Source organism: Athene noctua, chromosome 6 (assembly GCF_965140245.1).
Source record: "Athene noctua chromosome 6, bAthNoc1.hap1.1, whole genome shotgun sequence".
NCBI lineage: Eukaryota > Metazoa > Chordata > Aves > Strigiformes > Strigidae > Athene > Athene noctua.
Window position 1 is genome coordinate 24,181,353 of NC_134042.1, and position 22,100 is coordinate 24,203,452.

Sequence of the window (22,100 nt, forward strand, 5' to 3'; positions counted from 1 at the left end):
TCTTGGCATGTGCAGCCTGCAAACAAAGCCCTAAGCAACAGGCCACACAGAATGCTAGAAATTCTAAAATAATAATCAGGAACTTGATCCAAGTCTTTTCATAGTATTCCTACTTACTTAAATGGGACCAGGCTCTAGTGGCTTAAGTTTCCCAAAGATAGGGAACTTGTGCTACTTGATGTGGATCTTCTGGAGATCCTTTTTGAAACTGCCATTCTTGTACACTTCTCAGACACTGTGGGGCAGCTCACAAGAATGCTGTAGACCTGTATGTGGACAACTGAATTAAGCCTTTGGTCACTTACAATTCAACCTTGAAATGAAGGAGCTGTTCTTAAAGCATTTCTAATAGTTTGTCCCATTAAATTTTATATAGTTAAGCGTCAGGAGTCAATTTTCAACAAATCAAAAAGTCAGGGTTAGCTATGCAAATTAAAAATATTAACTACACTGTATTGTGGCCAAACAGTTTGAGTCGACAGATCCCTGTATAATATCCCAGTTCTTGTAAATCCACAGTGTATAATGCAGATCAGGTATTAAACATGGTCTCACAATTTTCTGGCTGTTGTATCTAAATTCACTGCTGATTCACTGATGACTTTTGCCTGAACTCATGTACTTTTATCACATTAGAAAGATATGCTGTATATATCTCAGTTAGTCTTGTTCCCCCAGTTTCAAACATCTATGCTTAACAGTGTGCACCATCACATGTGGACCATAGCCCAGTAATTACAGATTTTTATTATAAAACTAATCATATCTCTCTATGTAAATATAGAGATCATTTTAAAATATTATTTAAAAATATGAGTAAATATATATGTAAGGCTTCGATGTCAGATTAGTTGCAAAAAATTAAGTGTTTTATATAATGACAACCTATCAGAAACAATCTGAGATGCCAGCCCATCTCATCAATTGGTAGATGTGGAAAATGTAGAGGAATGAGAAAGAAAAAAACCAACCAAACAAAACCTTTAAAAGAACCAGCTTTCAACAGAAGTCTGATAGGATTTAAAGTTTTTATGCCTTTGAATTTCTAATAGGCTTATAGGTCATGAAAAGTGAATTGTCTTCATCTTGGAGGTAGAATGACAAGAAATAACAGTTTGTTATCTTGTCTGAAAATATTACCTAGCAATAAATTCTTTAGAGGAAGTCATGCTTCTTTGCATTTCTTTTGGAAGAACTGCCCTGAGCCTTCCCCTTTTCAGTAAGGCCTTGGCCAGAACCCAGCATTATTCCCTCTGTGTAAATGAAAGAAGGGAAATAAGTCACCAAAAGCCTGGGACCCAATTCTTAACTTCTTCAGCTTTTCAGTAAATAACAAACCAGAAACTTTAAGTCTTACCAAGTTAGACATAAGTACCAAGAATTTCAGATCCAAATCTGGTTATTCAGGAATTCAACTTCCTGTTTAGAACTGGGACAGCTTAGAGCAAAAAATATTATTCCTACAGCTCCTTTTAGAAATAGTATTGCCTTGGAAGAATGGACTAGCCTCTTTTTTGCCACCCACAATGTTAACTAAATAGTTCAGATAGTCCTTGATTTTGCAAGATGCCAAGAACACTAGCAAGACCAAGAAACCACCTATAGAAATTGCTAGTTCTGTGCTTATCAGTTGGTCTCCAGGCAGGCTGCTCATGTGCATAAATATGCGTAAGTGGTTCAACCGAATAGTCCAAGAATCTTCAGCACCTTCCTAGACCAAGCTTTAGCTTCCAGTACTTCCCCATGTTCAGCCTGAAATCAGACTGAACCCACTTCATTTAAAACCATGCATTTGCACAAGAGCTAAGTATAATTTCATAGTAACTTGCACTTAAAATTATCTTAACTTGAAGCTTTTGAATTGTATTTGCTAGGCTAGTAGTTAGAAAAATCTGCCTTTTAGCTTATAAAATGATCAAATTTGATCTATAAATTAATGAGAATTACCTTGGCAAGAGTGCTTTCTTGTGAGTCACTTTTCTGATTAAAAACACACTTTAAGAGACAATAATATGAGAAAAAATAGGACAGTTAACTACTCAAGGTTAAATTTTCCTAGAAAGTCTTTTAATGCCTGGTTACAGACAATAAACTGCACAGAATAAATAGAAACATTTACAAAGATGCATCTAGTCCAACTGAAAATGATAGATTTCTATTACCTAATTATTCATCTGAACATAATGATTCTCAGTTGTCTATGCAAAGAATTATAAGACTTTAAGAAAATGTGGGAAGAGGATTACAAGTGTAGAAGATAAAGTGCGACCTCCCATTTTCTTACAATTTTGCATGTAGTTTTGGTCTTTTAAGAGCTGTGTAGCTAGTGTTTGAGAATGTCTCTTAAAAGCTGTATAGACAGCTGTTTTTAAGAAAGAGAAATGAAAGCCGGGTGAAAACTTCCTGGAATGCTACCAAATCCAGAAGTTCCTGTATGTTAAACCATAAGCTTTTTTTCTACCAACCCCCTCAAAGCCCTTGTTGATATTTGTAGCTTCTGGTCCTTCTAAGAATGCATGCAATGGCATGCAAAAATGCATTTTTCTCCCCTCAATTATTTTTAATGCATGTGAGTAAAAAAAACCAGAAGATGGTTAATGTTTATTCAGGCTTCTTTGGCAGTATATTACTGTTTAAGACATAAATCAAATGTGGAACTTCTTTTTTCCTGTGGGACAAATTTTTTATCTGAATTTGAATGTGCTTGTGCATCAGTCATAGGGATAGTACTTGTGCTATTGCTCTGTAATAGCAATTATTTGCTTTGTTTCACACGGGTTTGCTCTATAGCATTAAGGTAGTCAGACTGCACACAGATGCACAGTACGTCTGCAGATCACTGCAGGATCAGAGCCATGGACCCCAGTCCTCCAAACAGTTATGTGCATGTTTATCTACCAGTACACATTCCACTAACATCAGAAGAACTCTTCCAGCATGTGAAGTTAAATGGTGCATGACTGTGTTTGTGGAGTCTGGGCCCAAGATTATTCCCAAGGCATAGTCCATTGAAGTATCAGGGCTACAATGCTTGTTCACAAAGAAATGCTTAGAAGAAGATAACTGAATAATTTTGTGAATTGGCTACTAGTTCATGCTATCTTCACGTTTGGCTCCACGGCTCTTAGTTTACATTTTAACATTTATGACACTTTCATACAGGTATAGTGGATTGCAGCTTCCTGCCCTTTGAAATGGACAACACATTCCTTGTGTCCAGAAATCTCATCCTGCGTTAGCAGTTTTGGAAGTGGAAAGAGAAGAGGTTTATCCTTTAGTATTATCTGCCAAAGATATTTAAGGACACACAAAGGCGAGTGCTTTCCCAACAGAGTACACAGTTATCTGTTTTGCAAAGACAATCTAGACTTACTTTTTATACTTCTAAGCCTGACAGTGTATAGTATTTCGTTCACATGCAGTAAGCATTGACTTTTATCATATTATTAGCATTCTAAACTCACAGTTTCAGAGGTTTCTAACTCAACAGTAGGTTTAGACAGTAAATTCATCCCAGGAGCACTATTTTTCAGTGTAAAAGACATCTTTCGTTAGTACAGTATCAAGCCAAGCGGACCTTTCTTATTTCAGGACTTTTTAAAGGTCTTAGATTACAAATTTAAAAAAAAAAAAAAAAAGCCACAGAGTTTTATTCTGATGTTCCTCAGATTTCTAGCCTCTTTTGACGTAATTTGGGAAAAAATTTAAAAGGCTGGGTGATAGGTATTTAAAATCAATTCCTGAGAACTCATAATGGACCATATTCTGTATATTCCTGTGTAAATCTCACTGACATCAATGGATGTGTTCTATACACATCCCATTTTTTAAATCCCGCTTGCGCAATCACTGTTAGCATTGTTACAATACCTACCGTGAATGGGTGCAACTCTGAATGCAGATTTGTACTATCAGCTGTAATGGTTCTCTCCTGAGAGAAATTCAGAAAGCTGTTCATAAGCTGTTCTGGACTTTTAGGTAACTAATCCCATCTCACACATACACTCTCAGGTACTTTTTGTTAAAGAAAATCAAGCACTTCAGAATACATATTTATCTGGCAGCCACTGTTCCAGTCTGTTGGAAAAATTATACACATTTTACAATATTCACTTATAAAGATGTATAGGTTTGTACATATTATAGTAACAGCAAAATAATGTTAAGCTTATGATATAAGGTGATATGAGCTCAGAAAATGTCAATGCCAAGTACACTGTACTGTAGGTCAGATGTTTTCCTTTCTTTCGTAAAACTGAGTATAAAAGAGAAATCTTAATTTCAGTTGCTTGGGAATGGTTCATATGTATTACAGCCAGATCATTTTTTGAGTGTGAGATATTGTGTGTTTAATTAACATTATTTCTGTGTGTTTAGGTAATTACCGTTAGAACACATGAGGACATATTGTACTTATTGCCTGTGCTAGAGCATAATGTGCTGGACTACAACAACTACACTTGTTAAGCTGATTTTAGCATTTCTTCACACAGCAGGAAGCACCCATGCTGTGGCTTCTTAATGTACTCTTTAACTACTGCACTGTAGAGTACTGTACAATAAAAATAATAATTAATTATGATCCTTATCTTACTAGTACTGCTACTATCCTGGTGACCCTGGTTGCTTCTTTAGGGTTCCAGTATCCTGTACCCTGAACCACATATCTTTCAGAGTTTTATTTCTTAGATTATATTGCTGAACAGAGCTGAATTTTTTGAGGACAGGTTTGCTGCATGGATTGTGATGGCTTCACATTCATTCAGGTCTCCAAGGACCAGCACCAATAAATGTGAAAGAGACAACAGCAGAATGGCATACTTTCCCATTTCCACCAGGATGAAAAAAAATACTCTAAATTAAGTCTAACCTTAAATGTATAATCTGTCCTTGGGAGGAAAAAAAAAATGGATATAGCATCTTCAAGCTCTTGGCATCCCTACGAGAAAAAATTGGTTCTAAGGGTCTCTGATCTTGTGTTTTAGTAAAATAGAACTGCACGGCTGACTGACAGTTCTGATCTAAAGCATTTACGTTTAAGTTTTGATCTCTCTGCTTTTGATTAAAACTAATGAGCTCATTTAATTCAAAATGGGAATCTCTGATAAGAGAAATAAGGTTGATGTGATTGGATTAGAGGGGCAAATTAAACTCTTAGAGCAGAAGTTTGTGCTTATATAGTGTATTAAAAAGCTGTTGGCGTATTATGGCGTGTTAGATGATGAGAAAAATTTCATAGTAATTCATATTTAATCAGAAGAAATGAAAGTACTAAATATAACATGGCTCTGCTTTTCCCTCGAGTGATAAAGAGCTGTACATTTAAAATGACATCGAATTCATACTCTCTAAAACAAAAAAATCTTAAGAGAAACACTAAAGAAAGGGGCACTGTTGTCAGTTATTTCATCACAATAGAGCTGAAATGTCACAAACACAAGACAATGTGACCACATTAAATCAAGGGCAATTCAATACAATCCTTAGCTCAGAAACAAGTTTTTGCATTTCTGTTGACTGCATAACAAATGCTTTTTAAATACTTGAATACTTTCTACTAGTAATTTGATCGGTTCTCCAAAACAATAGCAGAATAATTTCAGGATTACTTTTTTATTCAGTGATAATTACTTGCTGAAATTAATCTCTAATAATGCTTGCTTTTTTTTAAACTGCTCCAGAATTTTCTCATGGAAATCATTTTGGGGAGAGGTTGAAGAGAGCAGTAATAAAGATCATATGAAGGCTATCTCAGTGCTGATTAGTGTTGTACCTACTGTTTTATCATGGTTTATACTGAGTATTTATTTGCTATTTCAAGTGGTTGCAGTTGAGGGAGTGAGAAGCACAGGTGAGAGCTATAGTTTCAAGCAGGAAAGATTTCTTTAGTTGGACTACAAAGATATTTCATTAGTGACTAATTAGTCACCAATAATTAACAATGATGATGATGACAATAATAAGAATATGTGTCATTTACTTGAGCATTTTTGCCTTCAGGCTGTTCAGTGCTTTATTGATCATAATTAACCCTCAGTAATGGGGAAACCAAGGCACTCAAAACTAGCAGTGACTCACCCTAGGTATCACTGCAAGTGAGAAGTGAAGACTATGGAATAAAAGCCTGCAGAATTTGCAACCTATTTCAGCAGACAGAGTTGCTATCTCAGTGAGACTTTGCCTTTCACAAAATACTGAAGAACTCCCCAGTTTTTAAAACAATGTAATGCCATAACAAAGTCACTCCAGTCATAACAAAATTGTGCAAGAAAGAGTTAATAAGGCAAATCTCTGTTAAAAAATCTATGGGAAAAATAACTTGAAAATAAGATTTACTGAGTATACCTATATTTTTCTTTTTTTTTTTTTTTTTTGCTAAGTAAACATTTTCTAAACGAGGTAAATTGATTACAACACTCTTAGCATCCATCAGTCATTTATTTTTAGAGAGTTCAAGGATTGCACCTGAAAAATAGCTTAGAGGGGATGTATAAAATCTAAATTATGTGTATATGTATTTTTTCTATTCCCTAGTTGAATCTACAAGCCCCAGTTTACTAACCACTGACAACACTCTAGAGCGCTCTTTTTTCATCCGAATGAAATCTACACTGACCAAGCGAGGAGTGCACATCAAATCGTCAGGATACAAGGTAAGGGTTGCACTGTAGCATGAAATATTGATATCTTTAATCTTCCAGGGACACATTAATAGACAGAGAAAGGAGCTATTTCACATTTGCATATGTCTCATTTCTTTTGTTAATCATTATTATGATATTTCCAGCCTGAGGTTTGGCTTTGGTACTACACCTCCATTAAATTGATCATTATTATAATAAACATTGATGATAACAGCATGACAGCCTTCCAAAGAGCAACGCTTCCAGAGTAGAGGTATATTTTACCAAAAAAGGTGAGTCACAGTAATATCACTTTTTTCATAGTGGAAAATTACTGCTCATTTTGTTAGACTGTTAGTCATCTTTGGGTTATGTCTTTCCTAGAGAGGTAGGATTTCTTCATACAGACAGTATGCTAGAGCTATTTAATTTCACTGCCATTCTGGCTGAAGGAAACAACAAACCACAACGAGTACTTTTCTACCATTTTTCTCTCATTGTCTGTCTGAGGGGCATCTGCTGCTGGGGTTCATATTTGCTGGATTTCAGACTCTTTTAAGATATGAAAGTCTCTTGTTCCTTATCAGCAATAATCTCATTTTTCTTCAGTCATATATTGCTCATAGTGCCTGTAGCTATCAGTGGCTTTGCAATATACTAAAACTAGAAGGAATAGCACATTTTTAACATTGTCAACTTGTGGAATGAAATATGTCATCCATTAAGTATTATACAAGATAAAAGAGCTGTGCAAGAAGGTAAGCCTGAGAATGTGTGTATATTAGAAGAAGTTGCTTGTCAGTGTTCATTTAAAAACTTTCATAAGCATTTTTTTCAGTTTTCAGATGAAAGTTTAGAGGATCTTTGAAATAAAATTCCCTGACTCACTTTTCCCCCAAAATTTTCTGTGCACATGGTATTGAGGTAGTCTACCTGAGCAGTAAAAATCGGGTAGAAACATCTTCTTTGCAAGCAAATGACTGAGAGTCCCTCTGTTGGATGGTTTCTGGGTCAAGATCATCACCTTGAGTAGCTAGTAGTTGCTACTGGAAGTTTAGGTGCAAATCAGTGGTTTCTTAATGAACCACAAGATCTCATCTGTGTACTGCTTAAGTGTCAACACCTGAAAGAATGCACTCAGTGCTTGTTCATGCTGGCCAGTTTATAAGTCTCAGAAGGTATCAAGACCAGAAAGTGTACTGGTAGTCTCAGGAGAAAGAAGGCAAATGAATGAATGGGCAGGTCATTGAAGTTATACTCATTTTCATGGTGAGGCATGGTGCATCCAAGCTAGGCTAAAGTTAGATTGGTGAAGAACCTGCTTTGCTGGATATTTTTGCTGTAATAGTAATGGGAAAAAATAGAAAATTTCTCTGTGGATTTTGTAGTCTGACGTTTTTTGCAAGATGTAGGTGAGAACAAGAGGAAGACATGTGAGTGACTTTGTTGTTCTCTCTTATTGGAGTCCTGAGAATCTTATGTTAGTCCAGCACCACTACAGGACATACCTAGAATGGCCTGGCTTGACAAGGTGGGTTTTTAACTCATTACACAATACAGTTTTTGAATTTCAAGTAGGCCCTTTACTCAAAAGGAAGACACAGTAATGTCTATTGTATAAATACATTTTCATTTCTCTTAGACCTGCTAATGTCTGATGGAAACACTGAGAACCATAAGTGAGATGTCACAGGTAGAGCAGAATGAATTTTGAAAGAGCAGATATCATTTTTAGCCAGCTTTTCCTAGACACAAGGAATGGATAAAGAGTATGATAGTCAACAAAACTGTCTGTAAATAAAACATTTGGATTTTTTTCCAAATTTTTCCATGAGGCACCAGCAAGTCAGCATGAGTAAAATTGCACAGTGTGCAAGTCCCAGGCAGGTGCAAATATAGAGGTATAGTTCCTCTGCTTTTTGACATTTTAGAGGATTTTATAACTGACAGTGTTTGGCTGAATTCAACTGTGTCCAGCTATATGAATTGTACCTTGACACTTTTTCAGAAACATGGTTATTGGCACTCTGTGTTCTATGGAAGGAGAATTATCCACAGCCTCAGTTAGCCCCAGAAAATTTGTGTATTTAGTTCAGAAGAGTTGGATCACGTGAATGTCTTTTTAACCAAGCGTTAAGAACTGCTTTGTTTAAACGTCATTCTCTGTGTATTAGACAAGCATAATAAAACTCAAGTGCTATAGTAAATGTCACTCACACTTTTAGGAATGTTACCAATTTATTCATTGATATCTAAAAGTCCGGTGCCAGAACAAACTTAAGGCTTCTTGAATTTGTTCATGTATATATTTTATTAAAACTAAGAAAGATCCATAAGCCTTATGGATGTACAGCTATACGAAATTATCAAAGGGAAGAATAGTTACATGGTATTGTCAAAGGTCATGGGGAGAGCTGGCTAAGTTCTGCATCAGAGATCCCTGGAAGACTTCCACCACTTACTCAGAAAACACTGTGCCAGATGGGGTCATGTGCAGCGGAGTTCCTGTGGGAGATCCTGGCAGAGCAGGCTGACTCAGGAGCCACTGTCTCACACCCTCAGAGTACAACAGAGAACTGAATTTTCCCGCTGTAAAAAGCAAGAGCTCCTGGCTAACAGATTCCCTTGAGCTCTTGTGTCATTGTGGGTAGGTAACCCTCTGGAGTTACCATGCAAACATTCATCAGGGGCAGTGTGCTGGGAACTCTGTATCTTATATGAGTCAGGTTTTAGCTCTGCCAAAAGTATTTAGCTTCCCGTGGATTCAATCCTCCAGCAGTGACAAAATGTTTCATCTCTGTGAAATGGTGGTGTCTTGTTCCAAACTCTTACTGAGGTCAGAGCCACATCTCCATTTTTTCCTTGCTTTGGGGACTGCTGATTAATGTTTTCTTTAGATAGCAAATGATTGAGGTGGTCCACAAGATGCTTAGCCAGTTTCAGAATGAGTGATCCCTGCCTCAGGAAAATCACATAAAATTGAAAATCAGAGAATGATACTGATTAATCATTCAGGTTGATTTAGTCAGGACTAATTTTCTGTCAAAAGAAATGTTGGAACAAAAGTCACACTGATAGACTTACACATATGTATACCTCAAAGGGACCCTCTTCTAGACTGTTCTGACATGAGATGAACCTTGTTTATAGTCCCTTCCTGGACTGACTTAATTAGTCCTGAATTAAATGTAAAGATGGAGGTAATGGCCTTTTTTCCATTAATTATATTACCTTAGAAGTCTGAAATGGGAAAGCGGTTACACAATTAATCCTCCCTCTCCTTCCCTTTCATTGTTCCTCAGTGCCCTCCTTGAACTGGGTTTTCCCATTCTTAATATTCTTAGGTTTAGAGCTTGTAGGAAAAGAGTTTACATACAGTGCTGGAGAGCTATTCAGTTTTCAGTGAGTAAATCTACAATCTTTAAAAAAAAAAAGTCACATAAAATGTAGTCAGCTGATAAAACACATTGTAAACAAATAAAACAAAACAAAAAAATCCATTCACTGCAAAACTGAGAATGTATTACTGTTACAGCTGTTGTCTGAGATACATGATGCAGAGACTTACTGTATTTCTCAGATGAAAATGGTCACATCTTCCTTTTTTCAGTTTTTTCATCAGTGAAAGATAGTTTTGTATTTAATTTGGATTTTTGTTTTTTCCATTTTATCTCCTTTTCCATTTGTTTTCCTCCATTTGAGGGTCACAACTCTGTCCACTTAAGTTATCCCACCTTCAATGTTTCTATTGTCTGATTTACTCAGGCATGTGTTAAAGCTAATTTTAATTGAAAACTACTTTGTTCAAGTCCAGTGATACATTTCTTACTCCCTTGTAGTATCCTATTATTGGTTTGTCACATTTACTTTCATGTCAGATTATGCTAGGATTTTCTTTGTTCAAACCTTTAAGGGCTTGATACTGGACGCTTGAACAAAGCATAATTAATGGGATGAAGTAGTCAAAGCATCAGACATCATCAGAACCAGTGGTTGACAGTAGTTTCCAGTTCATCAGCTCATCAGATGTGTTAGTATATATCCATACATATTGCTCTACTGTTTCATGGAGTAGCCCTCTCATGATAAGCAGTTACAGAGTTGGATAAGCCAACATGAGGAGATTTGCTTTTACTATCAATGTGGCAATCTCTGAATTTGGTATAAACAACATGTGTTGCCCCATCTCCCAAGAAGCAGGCAATCAACCTTTTTGGTGATCCATCAGCAGAGATAAGGGCATCTTAAATATCCTTCAGGCTGTACCTTCCTACGTGGAGTGGTACTTTTTGTCTGCTCTGCTACCTAGATGCCTGCTTTGGCCCATTCAGTGCCAACAAGAAACAGTTTCCATGTCATTAAAACATCAAAGTCATTGAGATCACAAGGCTACTGCAGACTCTTCAGTAACTGGAAGTAAATATATGAGCTATCATGCACTGACCAAAACTACAACCTTAGACTTTTGAGCCTGTATGATTGAGAAAATAAATATTTACTAGGCTTCGGTGTCTTTGAAAAACTCCTTGGGATTATGGAAAAGCACATACATATTCTTTGGAGATGAATGAAATGGACTTTGTTTCACCTATTTGTATATGACTTTCAGGAGTTCTAAAGTCCTTTAATTTGGCATGGAAGTGTTAGCACTGGATACAAGCGTAAGCCCTGTATTGCTGCTTTACATTATCACAGCTCTTATCAATGCCAAGAGCAGGTATTTACACGTTTTTCTCTCTGGTGTTCTTCACGTGCAAGAGAATTGTGGAAAGTAAGGAAGCTTAAACTGACAAAATTGCAATGAAGGAGACAAATTTTTCTTCATTATGTATTAAATCACAGGAACTGTTAAACCAAACAGCATAATCTGAAGTACTAGTGGACATACTGCATAAAAATAAGTAAATTGCTATATAAAAATATTGGTTTAACAGTTTTCGTTTGGAAATGTTGATGCTTTGTTGTACAGCTAATGTCTGCATGGAGGATTCAGATTTGGTTAGCTATGCCTCATACATTAGTTGCTGTATATCAAAATATGTTAAATAATATTTAAAATTCCATAAAAGTGTTTTTACAAATCAGTCTTTGCAGTCTACATGAATTCATCTTTTTGTTTTGTGCAATGGTATCTTTCTAAAAATGAAACATTTTCTGAGTCTGTGCTCTCAGATTTTTGCACTCAAAATCATAAAGTTAAAATTCTTTGAATGTGGATTTTGAAGATGGAAATCTAAATTTCTTGTTGAAATTCTGTCCATCACAGTTCTGTTATCAGCTTTTCTCACACTATTCCTGCCTTTATTCACAGTTGAAAATTAATATTTTTTATTTCTTTTTTTAGAAGAACTCGAAGAGTTGTAAATCTGAGATTTGTAAATCTCAGTTGTGCACTTGAAGTAAGTGCAGTTTTTGACAGAATTTAGATTTGTTAATCCAAGAGGGCGAGAGACAAAAACTCTGTTAGAGAGACAAAAATTATACGATTGCACTTGCCTTGTGATACCATTCTGTTGATTCAGTCCAAAATTGAAATTATTCTTTCCCATCTATGTGATTCACCTGGAATTCAGAAACAAGATGTCCCTATTTCAAAATCACTTTAAGGACTCAATATATCATTGGCTGGTTAAGAACACAGCGGAAAACTACCTTCCATTTCAGGGGAACAGGAAGGATTAAGAGAAGGCAGCTGGTTTTTTGCTTAATAGTCTAATGATTAGTACGTTTCTCGGATGTGGGCTGCGTTAGAGTCAGATTTAATTCCCTCCTCAGCCTGAGGGAATTCACATATCCCACTTTCCAGCTTGGCCTAAATTCTTTTCTCCTATTCTTGTACTTTCCCACTTGAAATCTTTTCTGTCAAGCATTTTACTCTGTCCTGGAAAGGTATCTTGACCTTTCTCTGTAGGAAGAAAGAAAACTGCGGAATTTAGTATTTCATCACATGGCTAATGCCACACCTCCTTAATTGAGTGAAGAAGGAATAAGAAACCAACATCAGGAAGCATTATGTGAAGAGTTTTCTAAATGTCAGCACATGCATTCCCCAGACTTTTCAGCACTGGAAAGACTTAAAGGTAATTTGTCAGAGAGAAGGAACTGATCGAGAATTCACCCATGTAAATCGATGACCTTTTAGTCAAAAGGAAGTCTCTTAGCTAGTAAAGATGCAACATTACTTATAAAAGAACAAAATACTAATGGGCCAATCTGACTCTTATGAAGTATCTACTTGTAGATATAAAGATACGGTTCAAGAAAAGATGGTCTGCAACAGGATTAAGACGACTAGAGTTCATTTTATGCCTTGCTATAGAGCTGTGAGATTCTATTAGGAGAGCTGTCTGGAAAAGCTTGGTTCACACACAGCATCTAAATACATTAACAATTTCTTTAAAAGTTAGCAGCTACTAACTCCACCTCAAAAAAAAAAAATTTTTTAGGGCTGAGCATCTCTTAAGTGGGATTCATAGCACAGTTGTACCATCTGGATACATGAATATATGTTAGGCATTCATTACTGCAGTAGCACTAATGAAACTAACCAGTTAGTATTATATAAAAGGCCTTTCTAATAGCAGTCTTCTTTAAAAGAAAGATTCAAGCTTTGATCATTCCTTATGATGACTGCAGCTGTAGTATTCCCAACACCTGTATCAGGATGTGTTTCTCCTCAAATATTATCTTAAATGTTCATATGGCTTCAGAGTTGTGATTTTGTTGCAGTGTGTTCCAAACTGTGTAAATGGGAAGTCACAAACTGAATTCTGAAAGGGAAGAAAACATAAAATTGAGCAAACACAAATTATTTTCTGAGAGATGTTCTATTTTTAGAAACTCTGTTATCAAAGAATAAGTGATATAAAAGGATAATGTTATCACTGAATTAGCAGCAATTGCCTTTGATTCTGATCTTTAGGCAGTATAATTCTAAAGCTACCTTTCTTAAAAGTCAGTGGATATAACAGTGAAAGAAAACTATGAGATCGGGGATTACACTGATACATAATAAAATATTCAAAATGGATATCATAAATATTCAAAATGGATATCAGCTCCAAGCCAAATCTGTATTCTTTCAAGAACCAAGTTTTACTGAGTCAGAGAGATACAAAAGGTTTATTGCACTTTTTAAAGTAACACTAATGGTCTAGTGATCCTTGAACTAATTGTGCAGTGTGAGATGCATTGTGGTGTTAATAAACAGAGATCTGTGAGTGGGATGAGAACAATGAGATCTCACTAGAGTGGGAACCAGAAAATATCTTCTGTTACAAGCTGAGAGAAAGGTGTCATGCTCCTAGGTGGGAATACCTACTGAAAAAGAGAGGCCTTCAGTCCGTAGAGTTTTCCAAAGTTATCCACCAATGTTGTCTGCCACTGCCTATTGTTAATGATTGGGAATATACCTTATGTAGGAGTGAAGAAAACTACACAGTGCTCTGTGAAGAATCACCAGCCAGAAGTTGTTCTAGGACAGACAGATGCTGCTCCCAACATCTCTGCTCCACTTAGCTGTTTTGCAACTGCTGCCAGTGGATATTCTGGCCCACCTCCTTTTCATAATGTAAACATTATATTAGAGTTCAAATGCAGACACTAATAGCTTTTTAAATGATCTTTACCACTCCCAACAGTTCAAAGTTTTTGTCCAAAGTCTGCTTAGAAAAGACAATAAGCTCAGATGTTGAAAAAATGTAGCTAGTATTAACTTAACGTAGATGAGTACATCTTCCTGCTCTTCAGTAGATACTCGCAGAAGTAGTATCATCTTTCCACTGGTAAAACTACTGAGTATGAAACAGTCAATGAAATTCAGAACTAAGATGAAACTGAATAGAAGGCTCTTAAACTTGCATTTCCATGAATTTTTGATTTAAGAAAATTTGTTTCTCATTGTTGCACATTGTCTTGATCTGGTAACATGACAACAATAGCTGTTGCATAGAAACTATGAGTCTTGATTTGATAGTCATAAGGGTAAATCCTGACATCTTATGCGAACACGTATGTGTGTTTAGCTTTTGTAGAACTGTGATGGGTTAGCTAGAGGAAGAAGACCATATTTTTGCAAGAGAGTATTCCAAACAAAAACATCTTCTAGGAATAAAGTTGTTCCACAAATGTAGAACCTACACTTTCATTACACTGTGATCTGTCACAGACTGTATTAGTGGGCAAGCAGAAGTTCCTTCTGAATTTATCATTCATGTCTAAGTAACACACACACCGGGAAAAGGCTTACTTTTTGCAATCAAGGAGGTAGAGTTCTGGGTTATCGCCTGTCTCCCCATTCACTCCACAAAGGAATGGCCAGCATGCATGTTGCCTTGAATAGCTAAGGTTGTACAGCACATTTTACACACCAGCTACACAAGTTGGGTTTCATTAATAGATTGTTACAATCACATGTTCTTTGACATTTAAAAAACAGTAGAGAAAATCTGTTTTACAAGCAGCTGGAAAAATTTAAAATGCTATTTAAATATTTTCATTATGAATTACTTCCCTATAATTTTTCCTTCATCATTAATTATTGTATTCAATACATGCTGAAACATTAGCTGCCCACAATTCATAAGGATCAGGCTGTTTCTTTGTCCTGTTAAAGCTGAATCCTTTTAAAAGTTTCTTTTTTTCCTGCTCCCTACTCTTTACATCTTAGTGATATAATACCAACATTAATTTATTTTCATTGTGCAATGAGAACAACACTGAATTATTATTTCACCTCATCATGAACTTCAAAAAGTACCTTTACTTCTCATTTATTTTTTTAACCCATAATTCCCACATGTTTTTTAAGCTTTCTTTTACCTTTTGTGCAGGTCCTTACGTGTACAAAGCATTATGTTTTATTGGCTTTTTCCTGTTGCTTATAATCTCATTTTATTAATGAGTGTACTTTTGCAACACCCCTCTGAGTCTGGAAAGTGCTGATGTACCAAGAGATCAAGTAACTTGCCAAAGATAACAATGGTTGTTTGTGTCGGAGCCAACTGTGATTACACGCTATACTTCATCCTCAGCTTTTCTTCCTAGCGCATGAATATTGTCAAATCATCTCTGTGTTCCAGCACATCACACTTCATTTTCTCAGGCTGGTACTTCCTTTGTTTTGATGGTTGCCCTGAATAGGCAAAATGAGATGCCAAATCAAAGAGTACTCAGATCAGATAGTGTGAAGTTTAGCAGAACCTTCACAGAAAACCCAGAAAAGGGTAAACTCCTGCTCTTAACAGGGCTGCCACTGGCTAGAGAAGAGCTGCTCCAAAATCCTTTTCCTCAGAAGAAAAAAGGAGCAATGTACCAACAGAAAAACACAGCCCTGATGCTGCTGTTCCTGCCACCTTGATGTGAGAGAGGAACAGGGCTGGTGGCATACACCTTCTTGTCTGGCAGCTGGTTTGGCTCCTTGCAAATTTTCTTATTTCAAAACAAACAAAACCCAAACCAATTCGATTAATACTTTTGCATATGCACCATAGATTTCTCCAACCTAAAGACATCCAAGTTCCAAGTGTGGAGCAGTAATAATAAGCACATGTGAAAATGGCAGGGAATCATTATGCATTGTAGCTCTTTATATTTGCACCAAAGGGAAAGTATTAGCAAATCAAAATGCCCCATTCACTCACACAGATAGTACAACTTTGCAGATGCTCTTCACTGACTTTCTACATCAATAGGTGATTGCATAAGGTTCAAAGCCCATCATTTACTCAAAAGCCAAATTTTTTAGTATAATTTGCTGTCATATGAAGCAAGGTTCTTCTGTACCTGATCATCTGGCAGAATGGGAGAACAAAGGCACAGAGCATCAGTGATGTAGCCATACATTAAACCAGTAGTTAAACAAGGACCTCACATGAGGCTTTCATTCCCTGTAGTTGTTGATTTAGCCTGGTGCAATGACTTCTGGATAGTGATCTGGACTGATTTGCTGTTTTTACCTTCTGAAACAGAACATTGATCATGAGTGGTTTGGGTCATGTTTCTGGAAAGAGTTCATACAGTATAAATGTCCTTTTTTTCTCTATTGTCCACAGTGCATATACAGCACTATATAATCAAATAAGCCATTATGCTTCTGTTTCTAAATGTTTAAGCATGCCTCTTGATTTGTCTGTTTAATGCACTGATACTAGCTGAAGAATGGCATTTGGTTGAGCCCATCTGCTTTACCCTGTGGAGAAGACAGAATATAGATGTTTGGTGTGAAGAGTTTCAGTTTCTACTTTTTACAGCATCATTAGGAAGCAGTCGTTCTAATAATAATAATTCCCATTTGACATCATGGAGGTAAAAAGAAATCACTGCTGACATCAAAAATGAGGTGATATTTCAGCAGTATTATTTCACTGAAGATAAAATGGAAGTCTTTATTACTCCCAATGCTTTTAAAGAAAGCTGAGCAAGGCTTATACTGACCCTGGAGCTTATATACCTTAATGCATCTATAACCCGTATGACATAAGAAATTTTAATTGTTACTGCTACATTTTTTTGGCCGTCCCTCCTTAGGTAAAAGAATTTCGTGCCTGTTTAAAGGAAAATAATCAGTATCTGAGAATAAGCTTGGGAGAACACAATTATATTAATTTTCTTCATTACTTAAAATTCATACAAAAGACCCCCAAACAAGTGAAAACATTGTGTATTACAAGAAGTGGTAATTTTTTTACAAGCTTCATACTGGAGTCTTTACTGGGAATCCATACAGATTGCATAAAGAGGTCTGAACTCTGAAGAGGCTACCCTGAAGAGGATTACAAGTTTTATTTCACTTTTTATGGATAGGTATTTTATTCTCTCTGAACTTCTTGTGCACATTGCTGTGTGAATTGCTTGCCATTAAAAGGACACAGCCAAGGTCTGTTTCATCAGTTGTAAACAATATGTTTTTCATTTTTGTTTGTGATGGCGCATTAGAAGCTCCCATTCCCTTTTCCTTTGCACAGACATATTCAGTTATAATTCTAGGTTTTGTATATTTTTTCACCCTGAACCAAACAGTATAGCACACCTGTGACTCTACCCAAACATACTTGTGAAAGAGTCTGTCTGCCTAAGTTTGGCAATATTTCCTAAGTTTGAGGTCTATTTTTGATCTACTGCTGGTTTAGTTTTTTTTTAAATTTAGGGGACATATGAAAAGTAATATAGGCTGCAGACAACTAGTGCAACAGGATGCAAATTCAATGCCTTTAAAATTGACAGTATTGCTCTAATTAAAAGAAAGTTCAAAAAATATGGATTCTTCCCATGGTTTCACTTTACAGAATTGGTCACATACTTGCAAGTACTGTCTCATCTGTATAACAAGAAGAGCCTGATCAAAATGCTTCATAGTCTTTTCACAATGAAACCTAAGAAACTTTTGCAATTAAATATGTGGTGAGATCATCACGTCATTTTGTTCCAGGCAAATATAACAGAGCAGTCACAGCTCATCTGCTGTTGAGTTACTGCTTCTCAGTTATTCTCAGAAATAAGATCTGAATTCTTACAGACGTGCAAATATTTATTAGTTATAAGCCTTTAAAAAATCAAAATTAGTAGTTACCAGTTACAGTGAAATGTTTAAGTCTGAAATGAACTCTGCACTTTCAATGTAAAGAGGTCTCATTCTATGTAGAAATAGTTTCAGTATTTTCCCCAAGAATTTGTGCATGCATGAACTGAATGCTTAATTTTATTTTGTGTGAACCAAATGATCCCTTCCACTTTTGACACATTTTGGAAGATCCAGGCATGTTTTTTCTCTGAAATAATAGATAAACATTTCTTTTCTTGAAAATCATTACCTTATTAGTCTTTCCATTTGTTTCTCCTTGCTCAAATGCTCAGAAATGTGTTTTTTTTTCCCTAACTAATCAACTTCTTTCAGTTCTTGTGATCCTTCACATTGTTGTATTGTTACAAAGACTATGTTGGTTAGGTCAGTACACCACTAGACCTAGCATTGTGTTTAAGAGATACCTAAGTGCAGAGCGCTGTTCTAATTAGCTCACAGGGCATCACTGAGCCCAGTCTGGCTCTCCCACAGTCATATGCCCAGGGTTAGGAACGGGACACTGGACACAGTTTTTCCTGAGCAAGCAAGGAGCTGATTCACAATACACAAACATGCATTATGCATTGTTTTCAGTCACTTTATAGTCATATGCATTCATAAATTTTGATATGGTTGTAAGATGCAGACTTTGATGGAACAAAACTCACAGAAGAGCTTTAGATCACTGGAGCAACTACAGATGAAGTTTATGTTGACAATTTATCAGCTCTTCTCCGTCAAGGAAAATTGTTTTTTAGTGCCTACCTATTAGCAATCACATGCATATTATGAAATTGAGTTTTGGGGAGGACAGCCTGCCATCTGTCTTTTCTGTATTTTTTTCACAATGCATCATGCTAAAGTTAAAAGTTTCTATGCTTCAAAATGGTGTAAAATATGAGATGTCTATAATAGAGACACTTGGAAAGAAAAATAGACTAAGTAGAAATGTAAATCTTTATAAACTTTATAAACACCAACTACTGATGCTATACTTTATGTTTTAGCTTCAAATGCCCTCCACATTTTCCACACATCGTAGTGCCGACCATGTGCTCTTACTCTAGATTTCAGGGTTGTTAAACTAATAACTAATTAATATATATCTCAAGGAACGTAAGAATGCTTTCTTCATAAACTCTTTCAGGTTCAGGGTTTGGGGTTTTTTGCGAAATAAAACTGCAAATGCCTGATATGGAGAATGAAAAAGATGTGTTCGGTTTCTTTTCTGTGTTCTGATATGCTATGATTTTATCAATAATATTGTTTTCCTGTAAAAATATCTGCCTTGGAGAAAATCTGCTGTGTAGCTGTCAGGATTACACCTCTCAGAATATGCCTGTGATGATTCCGTTAAATTGATAAAAACAGAACACTCTGCTCTGTAGAAGGATTGCTGAAAAGAATATTCCGAGGTTCTTTCATGTGTAACAGCACTTGTACGGTAGTACATTTATTGTGCTATAAATTTCATCACTGATTTTGGCCATTTCAAATTGATTCTGCAGTAACTGTAAGTAATGAACCTTACAGACAGAGCCAAGGAAAAAAAAAAAAAAAAACAAAAAACACAACAAACAAGCCAATAAACTTGTGGCTGTAGGAATACAAATTGTAGAGTTCATTTAGCCTCAGTTTTTATCAGATCATGAAGCCAATACTGCACAAAGTCAGAAAATATATCCAACAAAATATACAGTGCCATAGCCCTGGCTTGCTTTAAATTTAGCAGTTGAACCAGACAGTCAATTATTCAAAGCACGCGTTTATACAAAGTGTCCCGTGGATTTCACCTGAGATTTAAGGCAGGTGCTCAGCATATGTGGGTGACAAAACAGGAGAAATTATAATAGCAGTGACTTAAACAGGATAATGAGCCAAATCCTGAGCTGTTTCACATAGTCTAAGCAATACTAGGCATCACTGGATTTCACAGCGGTGTAGATCTATGTGCAGTGGGCTACTAATGGCTCACCAGTTCAAAATATATAAAAGTCTCCAAAATTTACATGTGTTCCTAGTCTGTTTCCCTGTCTTTACTGAAAAGTTCTACCACGTTAACAAGAATGATGTGATATCTTTTCTCCGGGTTTCTTGAATGATCCCATGGATTTTAGCAGAGAATTTGTGTGTTTGCTAAAGATTTCCACATGTTGGTTTTAAAACCCATCAAAAAGATACTAAGGCATTTCAATTAGTTTTGTAGATTTCTATTACATTCTATAGGAACCCACTGATCTTGATTTGTTAGATATTGTATGCATTTCTCACAGTCTTTTCAGAGGATGCCAAGACCATTTAGACTCTTGTTTTGCAAACAGACCATGGATTTAGTCCAGCTAAATCAGTGAGCTGGTCATGTGATTAAAGCATATATGAATGTACATATGGGTTCTACCCTTAGTTGTTACATGAAGATCTAACTTCAGTTTTTAACTCATATGCTGAAAAGACTAAACTTTTCTTCTACACAGTTTTCCCAGCATTACAGGAGAGAGAAACCAGGCCATGTTTTATTTTCTGTGCAAAAATAAATAAATGTCTGTTGGATTCCCACAAGCCCTGCAGCACTTCTATGCATCACAGCTTGCACACTCATGTATCCCACAGTCTGCACTGAGTGCTAAATTAATTCTGTGTGTCTTATTGCAACTAACTTTGCAGATTTATCTGAACCTCTGTATTGTCGATGAGAGATATTAAATCCTCATTTTAAGATCAAAATGCTGGGGTCTATTCTAGCCTTATATAGGCCACAAAGAAACTCATTGTCTAAGACATATTCCTTGCCTGTCTTTATAAAGAAGTAATTTTGACAATTTGTCCAGTTTAAAGCAGCAGCCTGAGTGACACACAGAGGAAAAAAGGTACAGAAACTGAGGCTTTCAGTTAAACACCAAATATGGTAAAAGACATCATAAAATAATGAGAGTTGGGAACACTGTTTTTTCTCTCACTCTGTGCTGTTTTGTGTTGCAATGAGGAACACAGTGAGACTGAAGTCTTGTGAATAGCCCCTGGTAACTAAGAGCAAAGAAACCTTGCTCATTATCTCTACTCCCCTTCTGAATAAACATTTTAGCCATCGTAAATGACTGTGACATGAAGGGCAAATGAATGGCTCTCATTCCAGAGAAGAAGCACTTGACAGCTGAGCAACCTGAAGGGTGTTGTGAAGGTACAGATCCTGTGACCACTGGATGATGGGGCAGGCATACCGTTTATTTCAATACGACCTGAGATGCATCATACTCTTAAATGAGAGATTCCCAGCCTTGCAGAGGTTAAGTCTTAGGTGTTCAAAGTGACTTTTGGTTAGGACTGCAATGAGTGAAAGACAGAAATGTCCTATTTTTTTCTTGTTATTTTATTAAAAGCTTAGGCAAATATAAGGAAAGGTTCAGTGTGGATTGACAGATGGCATGCAACACCCCTACTGTATCTCATTTATAAATATGATTGACGTGGAGGTAATTTCTTGGTAACCTGTTTTTAAAAAAATCCCCACGTATTCTAGGTGGTGGGTTAGTAAAAGAAAATTAATCTCTGCATGATAAACTTGCCAACTTTTGAATTAATTGCATGAGTGTGATAATCAATTAATAAATGTTAAGCAAACAACAGAAAATCAGTGAATTAAAAATTACTAAATTGATTCCAACGTAGATAAAGCAAGAGGCTGCCATAATTCTGCAGTGTAGATTCAAGAACACGAATCTTGTCTCATCAGGTCTTGCTGCCCATTTATCCACATCTGGCATTTAAAACAATGCCGGTTTATTATGATTTTTACAAATAAATTGCTATCTATAGTCTCCCTTTCTACATTAAGTGGATTATAGAAACAAATCATAAATAGTAGTCCATTTGTAGCTGTCAAGGAGAAGGTCAGAGCTTTGGAAAGACCATCCATCTCC

At 36.2% G+C, this 22,100-nt stretch overlaps 1 protein-coding gene across 6 annotated transcripts in view; it reads left to right on the forward strand.

Annotated features, from left to right (window-relative positions):
- Window positions 1–22,100, forward strand: part of NPAS3 (neuronal PAS domain protein 3) — a 612,152-nt gene that overhangs the window by 548,130 nt on the left and 41,922 nt on the right. For all 6 annotated transcript variants that reach the window (XM_074909196.1, XM_074909198.1, XM_074909200.1 and 3 more), the window contains one exon: window positions 6,535–6,653. In XM_074909196.1, coding sequence (XP_074765297.1) covers window positions 6,535–6,653 — 119 coding nt within the window. The remainder of the gene's footprint in view (window positions 1–6,534; window positions 6,654–22,100) is intronic.